Source organism: Nelumbo nucifera, chromosome 4 (genome assembly GCF_055504915.1).
Source record: "Nelumbo nucifera cultivar China Antique chromosome 4, China Antique-T2T, whole genome shotgun sequence".
Taxonomy (NCBI): Eukaryota; Viridiplantae; Streptophyta; class Magnoliopsida; order Proteales; family Nelumbonaceae; genus Nelumbo; species Nelumbo nucifera.
The window spans coordinates 2,313,250-2,325,232 of record NC_142652.1 but is presented as its reverse complement, the minus strand read 5'-3'; the positions used below and the strand labels follow the sequence as shown (position 1 = coordinate 2,325,232).

At 38.8% G+C, this 11,983-nt stretch overlaps 2 protein-coding genes across 6 annotated transcripts; one reads left to right on the top strand and one right to left on the bottom strand.

Moving 5' to 3' along the window:
• The first annotated feature begins 2,044 nt into the window (after nucleotides 1–2,044).
• Nucleotides 2,045–3,361, top strand: LOC104591871 (uncharacterized). Its single transcript, XM_010250948.3, has 2 exons — nucleotides 2,045–2,260; nucleotides 2,461–3,361. Exons 1-2 carry the CDS (start codon nucleotides 2,152–2,154, stop codon nucleotides 3,249–3,251), a joined length of 900 nt encoding a protein of 299 aa, XP_010249250.1. The 5' UTR covers nucleotides 2,045–2,151; the 3' UTR covers nucleotides 3,252–3,361.
• Nucleotides 3,362–4,466: 1,105 nt separating this feature from the next.
• Nucleotides 4,467–10,003, bottom strand: LOC104591872 (putative beta-1,4-xylosyltransferase IRX10). 5 transcript variants are annotated; one of them, XM_088886320.1, is made up of 5 exons: nucleotides 9,533–10,003; nucleotides 8,874–8,948; nucleotides 6,818–8,611; nucleotides 5,384–5,625; nucleotides 4,467–5,224 (listed from the first exon to the last, which is right to left on the bottom strand). In XM_088886320.1, exons 3-5 carry the CDS (start codon nucleotides 7,085–7,087, stop codon nucleotides 4,711–4,713), a joined length of 1,026 nt encoding a protein of 341 aa, XP_088742446.1. In that variant the 5' UTR covers nucleotides 7,088–8,611; nucleotides 8,874–8,948; nucleotides 9,533–10,003; the 3' UTR covers nucleotides 4,467–4,710. The 5 variants fall into 5 exon arrangements, with proteins under 5 accessions (XP_088742446.1, XP_088742447.1, XP_088742444.1 ...); XM_088886321.1 differs by having other exon boundaries at nucleotides 9,553–10,003; XM_088886318.1 differs by having other exon boundaries at nucleotides 6,818–7,206; nucleotides 9,533–9,993.
• Nucleotides 10,004–11,983: the final 1,980 nt, after the last annotated feature.

Sequence of the window (11,983 nt, the reverse complement as noted above, 5' to 3'; positions counted from 1 at the left end):
ATTCAAAAACCATCGCGTGAAAAGAAGACGGGATTTGCTCTGAATTGGGATCTGCTCCTCATACCGGCCTCACAATCACATCCCACCTTGTGTTGGGAACACCTCCCATTAATAATAACATACAACCATTAGAAGATGTTCTCTATGTGTGACTGGTACATGGTATGAGGTCAGTGTGAGAATGAGGAACAATTCCGAACTCATTTGCTTCTCACAAAGCAAATGCTGTGAGTTTGGTATTTCCGATCAAGGTTTAAAATTTTATTACGTATCGGTCAATATCGTATCGGAGCCTTCTCGATATGTCGGAGGGTGTTTCGGGTCGGCAAGTGATTCAAAGGATAGACCGGCCTTTCTGAACCAGATTTGAAAAAAAATAAAAAACAGTACCGATACAGGCCGATACACCCTACCAACGTATCACCATGTATCAATATTTTGAACCTTGTTTCCAGTGAATGATAGATAACATGTAGATGAATTGGGATCTGTTCCTCACAGAGTGTGCCTCACACCGATCTCACAGCCATATTCCACCCTGTATTGGAAATATCTCCCTATGAATAATAAACACAAGTACGAGAAATGTTCCCGATATGCGATCAAGACAGACTGTGAGCAGCAAATCCAGACTCCATATAGTTACGGGAGATGTATCTGATGTCGGTGGCAAGTTCTGTGAGCTTAGCGTTAGAGTGCTATTGGAGGAGAAGATCCGGATACATAAAAAAGTATGTCAGGTTCAGGGGCCGAATTGGGTCAGGTTTGACTCTTTGTTAACATAATAAATTTAGGCCCAAACTCAAGTCCAGTCCCATCATTGGGCCTACATTTTGAGCCAAGCCCGATTCTCCTGTAAAGTACAAAACCCGGTCTGTAAATTGGGCAAAAAGATTTTTTTTTTCTGCTTTTTATTTAATAAAAACTGATTTATTTATCTTAAATGACATACAAATCCAAAAATGTTAAAAAATATCATTATGACTTGATAAAAGAGAAGATAAACAAAGAAAAAATATATTATATTTTTTTACTATATAAAATATTATTAGACCTGGGCTTGGGCTCAGTCCAGGTTTTCTTTTTTCTGAGAAAGCTCAAATTCAGCCCAAAAAAGATTGAGCCCAGTGCTTTGGGCATAAGCCCGAGCTTACAGGCCTAAAATAATGTTCAAGCCTAAGAAAGACCGGGCCAGGGTGGGCCGGCCCATCAGGCTACCTGCCCATAAACAGGTCTCGTCAGGATCTCTTCACACCAATGACCAGCCTCACAGAATGCTCCTCACATCAACTTCATATACGTTGCACTTGCACATCAGAAGTATCTCTCCTATTTGTGAGGAGATTGGGAAACAAGTGTGGTGTGAAGAGTATTAAGGGCAAATCTGAATTTGCTTATTTACGAAAAAATAGTTCGAAAACATGTTTTGTATCTACACGTGTCAATTCATAAATATTTATATGTTAAAGATTTTATATTTTTTATAAAATAATATAAATATAATATTAAGTATATAATTTATCATATATAATATATAAAACAATATATAGTAATATAAAGATACTATATATTATATATAATATGTTATATCTAATAATATAATATATTATATTATATTGTAACCTGGACCGACCCAAGAAGGTGTGGACAGTCTTGTCTCCATCTCATCCAGCTCATCCGGTGTGGCCAAGAAGGGAAGAATGATAACCCCTAGCTATCTATCGGAGTGAAAAAATATATGGTAAGGGAGAACCTCTCTTTGTTCATAAAGTGGAAAGCATGCCAGTTCTGTTAAGGCAAAACCAACACAACCGAATCTTCAAGACTAACACCTATTAGTAGAGTGGAAGGAAAACAAGGAACCTATTATTACACTTTGCGCCACAAGAACACAAGGATGATTCAACCAAATATCCAATTACATCACAAACCCCAACACACCAAAAAGGAATACTTTTGCTTCAAACAAAGCCCAAAAACCAATCTCCAATCCAATCAATGATGTTCCTCATCCTTCCCTGCCCGTCCGTGGCCGTGTATATATATTAAGACCCTTTAGCAGCTTTCATTCTCATTCCAGGATTTCATATATAGTTGCTACATTAAGGACTCCAAACCAAAGAGAGAGAGAGAGATAATTAAGGACTCCAAATGGATACAAGGCCAAGAGATGTATCCAATCGTGTCTATGAATATTTCCAACCCTCGTCGGAATGGAAGGAGGAAGATGAAGCTAAATTTCTCTTGCTTCGTCTACCGGGTTCGTCTTTAATTTCTTCTATTTTCCTGTCTTCAATTCATCCATGCATGTAGTTTTTATTGCAGGTACATTGGATTGGACTACTGGGTCAGGTTAAAACAACCGACCCGAATCAGCAATCAGCAGAAGAAAAACTATTTATCATGCATGTTCGTGATGGTCTCAGACTCGGTCTCATCTCTTGCTCATCATGCATGCAGGTTTTAAGAAGGAATATTTAAAGGCCCATTTTCCTGCACCTGGGGTCATACAGATCTCTGGAGAGCGGCCTCTCAAGGACAACAAATGGAGTCGCTTCCAGCAGGAGTTTCAGATTCCCGAGAACTGTGACAGGAGTGGCATTCGAGCAAGATTGGGCGCCGATGTACTTACCGTGGTAATGCCAAAGACAATTACTCCAGCCCAACCACAACAACAGCAGCAGCAGCCTCAAGTTAAACCAACCTCAGACTCAGAAGCACCTACAGCTCAACAGCCCGGAACCGGAAGCTTGCCTGCGCCTGACAAGCATCAGGAACCTGCGGTGACTCTAAAACCCATGAGCTCGGAAAAGCACCCAAAACCAATCCAAGAAATGCCCAGTCGTCAGAAATCGACTACTGAGCCGAAACCTGACATTCGTCAAGAAGCCATTAGAGCTGACAAAGCTGATGATGATAAAAGAGTGAAGGAGAATGGAAGGCCAAGTGGTGATAAAGATGATGCAGCCCAAAAAGCTTTAGAAAAGAAGGAACAAAGTGATGGGTTTGGCGATGCTGCAGGGAAGATTTCTAAACAAGTAAAAGAAGCCAATATTGGTGGTGATAATGAAGCAAGAGCTAAGGACCGGTCAACTGAAAAGGTCACTGCTGCTTGTGCTGGTAATCAACTAATTGGACTGGATGAGTCTAGAAAACTGATTGTGAACATGGTTGCAGCTGCCCTGGTAGTGCTGGCCTCTGTGGTGTATTTAATCTATACATTTGGGCACTCAGGAAAACCTAACAAGTAGTTCTTTATAATTCTATGTAATGAGAAACCGAAATGAAGACCTGTATGTTGGGATATTAACAACCATAATGAATTTAAGAAATTCGCTTCCTTAGATGGAACGCTACCAAGGAATGGCTCTTGATGTTGGAAAGTTTCCCTTGTACATTCTAGTATATTGCTTAAGCTCATTCAATGCATGCAACACAGCATGATGTCATTTGGAATGAAAGAAACCAAACAACATAGTTTTAAATCTTTTGATACAGGTTATGAGCTGCATGCATTCCCATAAGCCAATAACTACTAACATGCAAAAATCTGAAAGACTGAATTGAAACACTTGACGAATCGCTTACCCACACAAACAAGAGGATCAAACAACTTTCTAATTAATCTCACTTCACTTTATTATTTAAGGCTATAGAAATCAATCAAACTTCATTTTAGCTTACAACCTCTTGAATAACTAACATATTAATGACGAGATTGACGAAGTTGTAAGTCTTAGAGTCCGTTTGGTTTACATTCGAAATCGGAATGAGAATTGGAATTCAAATCAGGAGGAATGGAATTTCATTCCCAATGGAGGGGCAGGAAATGACCATTTCGTCAAATGGGGCCATTCTAGCAGGAATGGGAATGAGATTCCGATTCCATCCAACTAAACAGTTGGAATTGGAATAGCCCATTCCGATTCCGATTCCAAACCCCTATTCCCATCGTACATCAATCCATTGACTGAAGGCACCCCAGCAAGTAGCAATAGCCACTAGAGTCTTCTCTATTGAATAGCGACTGGGCCCAAAATCCATCAAGCAAGAAACTTTTTAAGTGGCTTACCAAAACCTATCAAAAATCCACTTTTAACTCTCTCTCTCTCTCTTTATATATATATAATCTTTTAGTTGTTAGGACTTGGGAGGTTTCCCACCTAACTGTACCTAACCTAATACATAAGACACATTGGGTTGTTTAACTTGTCGGGTGACGGGCTTATAGTTTATTTCCGGACCTTTTAAGGTAAAGTAGAACATATTTGCCTATTGGCCATAAACCAACAACCCAAACCAACCAAACCATGTCAACCGTGGTAAAATTGATTAGTGCTCAGAAGGTCCAGAACAACACCATCCGTTGAACTGAACTTCCACTTGTTTCAATTATTCTGCATTCCGACCCATCAGACTCCATAACAGAGTCGACTAATCCCCAGTTAGAACAGATGGGAAAAAGCTGGAAAAAATCCAAGATCATGGCATTCAGCTCAAATTATAACTGTCCAGTAAGGCCAAGTTACAGTGAATGCATCATTCATCTTCATCTGAAAAAAAAAAGAATCTATAATGCAAGCATTTCTACAAAATAGAGATTTACAACTTGACATGAAGACTGATACCTTCATCACAAAATGATGCAAACACTTGGGTGCCAGAGTAAGCATACCGAGGATACATGTTCAACTCAAGATGCCACTGGTGTCACCAAGGTTTTAAGTCTCCAACTGGGCCCGCAGTCCAGTTTAGGATTTTCTCCCCCGGCTTCAAGTGAATGCTCTTGTCACGTGGCAATTTTCGAGCAAGCCCATTCAGTATCTGATGGAAAGCATCTCCCGGCTGAGCTGGTTGTGGGAATAACATCGCCTGCTTCATTGAAGGATTAGCAAGCAATCTCTGCTTCCTCAGTACCACTTCTGGCGGTATTGAGGTGAGAATGGTATCCAACTTGGGGACATCCTTCTCTGCTACAAACACCCCAATTTCTTCCCATGGGATTGCATCCGCAAAGGGTAAAACAATGTCATCTGCTATGATAACAGGAATGCAGCCAAATATCACTCCTTCAACCAATCTAGGACTCCACGGGGCCCATCCCAGAGGGCACAAACAGAAAACAGCCCGTTGCATGTCTTCATAATAAGTTGTTGGGTGTTCTGTAGAGATGTCAAAGAGTGGATTGTTCTTAAAGTTCTCCCACACTGACGCTCTTGCACCTCTGTATAATTGAACAACAGAGTCATAAAGGTGTGTTTCGGTTAACAACTAAAATATGAGTTTCAGGGTTAAAACCATTTGCTAATGTCCAAAATGATTTAGATAATTCCAAACTTTCCTTGTAATTTGATTGAGTTCAGAAGGCTCACAAGGAATATACCTGGCATAATATCCACCTTCTGGGTCATTTCCCACATCATAAAACAAACCACGGAAGTACACAAATATAGACCGAGGAGTATCTGGAGGAATCAAGTGTGCTTGCATTTTCTGTGGAGGAGCATATGGAGGAATTGTAATTGAACCCTCATTTAAGCAAACATGATTCCGTTGTCCAAAAGTTTGAACCAATGTAGCACGTTGAAGCAAGGGAAGAATCCCTCGTTCAATAGCTTTCTCTTCCTGCAGAGATGGAAATGGATGAAACATAAGATACAGATTACACTAGGGAGAAACTGCTTGTTTGATTATAACATTTCAGAGGCATATATCATTTCTCATTACAAAACAAACTGAAATGCTTGTTCTGCCAAGCAAATATTCTCGCACTCATTCCTTTGGCATGACTTTCTAAAAGCATTCAGATAAAGACAAAATAGTTAATGAAGTCCAACAATTCCAATGAAAATTATAGAAGGGGATCAGATCCCAAGAATGAACAGAACATAGCACATCAGAATCCCCCATCTCAGAATATTCTCCCAGACTTGGGCATTTTAGGTGGTGTTAGTGTACCCACTGCCATTATTCTTCCATCCTGAGGAAGATCCCATTCTTTCTCACGCTTTCTATACAATTAAAGTTTGTGGGTATGATATGTCAAATAAGACAATGTTTTATTATCAAGAAATCATTTCTAAACCAATTAATTCTGGGTGAAAACCAATCTGTACTTGTGCTACATGCAGGTAATGCTACCTAGACCCTTGGAAGAAACCTCTAAGGTATCCTCTATTGACAAATGACAAGAGACATGATATAGTTTGAGACCCATGTCATATATATGGCCATTGGTTTGCTAATGAACAAGTCTCAACAACTCAAGAAAATTCTACATTACAAGTTAGTTTGGGCCTTAAGGTTCCCAGATGATTAAAATTGAAAAGGTTGCCAATAGCATCCAGCAACTTTGATAATAATTTGCAGTTACAAAACTAGTTACAGATGTCAAACAACTTTTCTTTTTGAATAGTTACTGTTTTTTCTCAACGTTTTCAGTGTTTTAATATTAAAATGTTATGTTAATGTTTGATATAAAAACAAAATAATTAAGAGTATAGAAAGCATTATCAAGTTACATTAACTACCAAAAAAGCAAGAAAAAAGCTATCATTTTAACATTGGCTTAATTAAAAAGAACCATAACAACATATTGATGGTTGTAAGGATGTTCTAAGAGCAACGGCAGAAAATGTACACATCTGCCCCAGTTTCCTATTTCCTTAAATTTTACGGGACCAACAACTGATGCTTGGCCATATCCATAATTTGATAAAAAGCTAGGCAGGTAGGAAAAATGAGTTATTGTTCTTCTAACATCTAGTTATTATTCTTTTGTATAGCAAAAACATAAAAGAGAAAGTGAGTTTATTACTTGATAGTGAAAGCACGCTCCAAAATCATGGGGAACGACGAAGAAGTGATCAGCACCTTCTGTCCGATTCCAGAAAGGCCAGTTTGAAGAGATAAGCTGGATTGCACTTCTCATCATTCGGGGAGACTTAAAAGGTAATGGAAGCCCATTAGGTGTAAGGTCACAAGTTGTATATACAGGGGTGTAGAACCAATCTGCTTCTTCAGGATTCAGTGTTCGAACTGGGCTTGATAATAAAAACCAATGCATGAAAATTTCAGCGGCAAACATATGTGTGAGGCATCTGGGATCTTTCTGCAGGATTTTTTTGTTGTATTTGCTTGGAAGTTCGTAAACAAAAACTTTTAACCTCCCCACAGGATCATCTTCCAAGACATCACCAGCGCTCCCTACAGTTGGTGAAAAAAACTTTAAGCACAGTCAAAGATCTCATACTTGGAATTTTCCCAAGAACCGAAACATTTGAGTGATTTCAAACTTCTTTTCTTGTTTTGGTGGAACAATTTTAAAGTACGCATGCACATGTATACAACAATATAAAGTTATCATCTTTTAAGAATGACATGAGCCCTCACACTTTAAGTTTGGATATTGGATGGAAAGAAAGATAAATAAGTTGACTCAGTCAACTCCCTACATGAAAAAATGAACAATCTTACTAGTGCTTGGACTCTTTTCTTATACAAGAGTAATTCATGCCATATCAACTGAGACACAAGATATCAGTCCACTCAACCTGTAGTGTTGTATAAGCTTAAGCTAGTTAGAATTACCCGAGTCAGGATGAATAGGTAATGGCTTGCCACCAAGTCCAAATACCCAATAGTCATATTCTTTATATTTTCTTATTGCAAGTAAAATTTCCTCTTTGAACCAGCTACCACTGATTCTGATTGGACTTTAGTTGCTTATATTCTTCATGGTTGCAAATTCTATCTAATTGAATTGAAAGGCATCTTAAAGAGTTGCGAGTTATAAGAGATGATGGTGTCTCCAGACTTGCAACCTTTTGCGGCTGTCAAGTCAGAAATTGGTAAACTACACTTCGATGGAATGCATATTCTGATGTGTCTATGCCAATTATCATCATAATGAGATCTCTTATGTACTTAAATATTTCTTTTCAGCATTTATGTTGAAGCCTTGAAGGGGAGAGAGGCAGATCGATTTTTTTTTTCTTTATTTCTTTTGGCCATTTTCTCTTCCTGCATCTAGAGACTGTATAATGCATCCTTCTCTCTCAAAAAACACAAGTATGTAAAATTTTCTGTTTCTTGAATGTCAGATTGGATCCTGACAATCTCAAGTTCATCTTCCAGTATAGATGCACCCCCTCCAGCCAAAGGCCAATGAGTTGCCAATTTCTGAACCATAAGAATCACATCTGTACACCATGAATTTGAGGATCATTCTGAATCATGGCTTTTAATTGATTAAAGCAACCAAAACATGTGCACCTAAAAATGTAGTCACCAACCAATTCCAAACAATAGTAATAAATCAGGACCAATCTAAATAATCCGAGCAGGGCTTTTTTCCCGGCCCACAGTACCACTTCTTTGGAAATAAAACCAAATCCCCGGAGCCAACATCCCTAGATTTCAATTACATACAAAACAAAGTAGGAATTCTAAAAAAAGACTCAAAATTCAAGCAATATATAGAATTAAAAGCGAGGGCCATATCTCAATTCAAGTTCGTCAAAACAAATCTTCAATTTCTCTCCACTACTACTTCAGCATAGAAGAGAACTTAGATATAGCCTATACGGGTCAAACTCCCACACTTCGACTGCTACAAGAACCAAAGAGATATAATAAGTTACTAGAAAGAAGAGAAGAGAAATCCAAGTTCTACCCTCTTTTTCGACAATTTGCAACTAATGCAAAACAAGAACTGGCCTCAAGCAAGATTAACAAAGGCAGAAATCCGACAAGCAAAAGAAAATAGGAAAAATACAAAATGACGGGTATGGAAAAGGCAACCGGTGGAATGGAAACCTGCAGCCTCATGTTCCAAATAAGATGAACAATGAAGACATATCAGAGAAACTTACCTGCAATTCTCTCCGTCTGATGACTTTGGTCAAGCTCCTCAGCACCAATCCTCAAAACAAACGCGGTAGCAAGAACTGCAACGACAACAAAAACCCAGATGGGAACCTTCATTTTTCCACCCTTCCTTGAAAACCGGTGTTTGATCAGAGAAAATCAACACTCGAAATGAAAAATATTGAGATGGGTCTTCGTGGTTTCCTCTAGAGAGAACGAAAGAATGAGGAAGCTTTATTTATGGGAAAAGATTGTTGGAACGTCGCATGAAGAGTAGTTGAGAGTTTTCTTAGTGTTCGGGTTTTGAAAAAGGAATATAGTTCATGGTAAATAGAAGTTGAAGCCAGCAGGTAAGGATTTACATAAAAATGCTGCCCAGAGGACCAGAGGTATTTGCTTCAAGAAACAGAGAAGAAAGGAAGATGTATGAACATCGACGCGGGTATATGAAAGCTCTATTTTGTTTCACGAAGTTTGATGAGAAGTCGATCTCACAGCCGAAGACAAGCTGCTTAGAAACTGACCTTTAAGTCCTCTCTACCTTATTCCTTTATTTTATTTTGTTTTTTAAGAAGGAAAAAAACGTTGAAATTACACTCTGTCACCGGTATTTCGGAATTTATTCACAAATCAGCACTTAGCCGAATCGGGATTTGCTACTTACAGAACTCACGTCACACCGACCTTACAAGAATGAGACCGGATCTGCTCCTCACAACGCATTCACAAGGACCCCACAGCTTCATCCCACAATGTTAGTTCGCATCCGCCCCCACAGACTTGCCCCCAAAACGTCCCACGGACTCACAACGCGCCGCGTGTCCTTTCACACGCGAATGCCTCTATCTCGTGCGGAGCTAATGGGACGGCCGTTAGTTCGTCCCGTTAGCTCCTACTTCGCCCAAAATGGATCATCTCTCACTTTTCGCTCTCGAATCTCAGCCTCACTCGAACCCTCGACCTGGAGTGTGTTCTCTAAAACCCGCCGGAGCTTGCCATCTTCGAGTTCCCTTGATCGACGCCGATGATCATTCCGGCAGCTTTATTTAGTGAAGGTAAATTTCTCTCTTTATTCTCAGTTCTTCTGTTCTCAAATCTGTTTTTTCTCATTTTTCTAACTCAAAGATGGCTGCACATCTGCAACACTGCAAGAACGTTAATCCAAACATTCTGAGGATTAAAAAGTGTCGAGGGTTCGAGTGAAGCTGAGATTCTCTATTCGAGAGAGTGAGAGATGACCTATTCACGTGTGGGAGGACACGCGGCGCGTTGTGAGTCCGTGGGACGTTTTTTTTGGGGGGGGGGGCAGATGAGTGTATATTATTCATGCGGAGATGCTCCGAATACATGGTGGGGTGCGATTTGTGAGAGCATATATGAAGTTACTTTACAACTCATCCCACCTTCTATTGGGAACAGTATTTGAGTTCCGATCTACTCCTTACAAAGCGCACCTCTCACCTATCTCACAATATGTTTGAATCATATATTGGAAATATCTCTTATAATTATGTTTATTGTTCATAGGAGATGTTCTAAATGCAGAGTAGGATGTGATTGTGAGGTTGGTGTGAGGCACATTGAGAAGTAGATCCCAGTTCTCGGCATTTATCTGAAAAAAACAAAAATCACATCTATCTATTGAACTCTGAAGTGGGTAAATAACACTGGCCACCCAAAAGTCAAGAATTATTGGCTTAGAAGAAGATTGACTTCATCAGGACAAGTCCATATTCATACCCTTTTATAATTTTGTATTAAAAATATCTCTCTATGAAATAAAGCACATAATTACGGTGATAAGGCTGTTGAAACGGGAGTTACCCTGACCGAATCCCAATCTCTTACGAATATACATATGAAAAAGATTCTGAGTGGTAAAAGGAGAGACAAAGGAGGCCTTCATGGCATTCTTTTCTCGTGGGGAATGATTATAATTGTATGATGAATAACATAAAAGGGTCAAAATAATCCGTAGAACAGCCTTATGGGTCCCACGAGCAGTAACTTCACTCTTGCTTTTGAAGCCAAAAAAGGCTCGATCCTAGCTTTATACTAATAAATATAATTAATAATTTGGTTTAATATGGTTTATGGTTTGATCTGACTTTTAAAATTTTAAAAACCAAAATATATAAAAAAAATTTCAGACAAAACCAAATCGTTTAAAATTAAATCAGATCAAAACGCCAATTTTGATTTGTTTTGATGCAATATTGAGCTTAGATCATGTGCACTATTTTTACAATTAAGGCCGGAGCCAAGTATATTGGTGGGGGTCTTTGATACTCCCAAACTTTTTGTTAAAACCATTATTTATAGGGAAATTTATTGATTATTACTTTGTACTTTGGGTTTAGTGTCACTTTGGTCCTCAAACTTTCAAAACGTGCCAATTTAGTACCTACTGTTAACTGACCCAAGTGGCATTTGAAAAGACACAAATGCCCTTTAAGTGTCATTTAATTTTCTTTATCAACCATCCAAACATTGATAAAAAATGAATAGTCCCAAGTCTCTCCTCTTCTATTTAAGAAAGTTGATGTCATCAAAATGTCCACTGAGAAGTAACCCTAACTTTATTGAATAGAAGCGGCAAGGATTTGGGATTGTTCATTTTTTATTAATGTTTGGATGGTTGTTAAAGAAAATTAGATGACATTTGAAGGGAATTTATGTGTTTTCAAATGTCACTTAATGACTGGTATTGGATTTGCACGTTTTGAAGGTTTGGATATTGAATTGTTGCGTTTTGAAGTTTGGGGACCAAAGTGGCACTAAGCCTAAAATACAGGGTACTAATTGGGAATTTTCCCTTTTTTATATGGTTACTAAGTGGAGAAAGGATAAAAAATGTAATAAAGTGGGTCCTTCCCCCCCTCCCCCAACCATTATTTATATGGTAACTAAATGAAGGGTAAAAAATGTAATAAAGTGGGTCCTTCTCCCTCCCCCCCCAAACTTTTAGTTAAGAACATTATTTATACGGTTACTAAGTGGGGGGAAGGGTCAAAAATGTAATAAAGTGGGCCCTCCCCCCACCCCCCAACCCAGGCAGATTTGAGAATGAACATTATTAGTATTTGAGTCTGAAACAGTGGATCTTAAGAGTAAG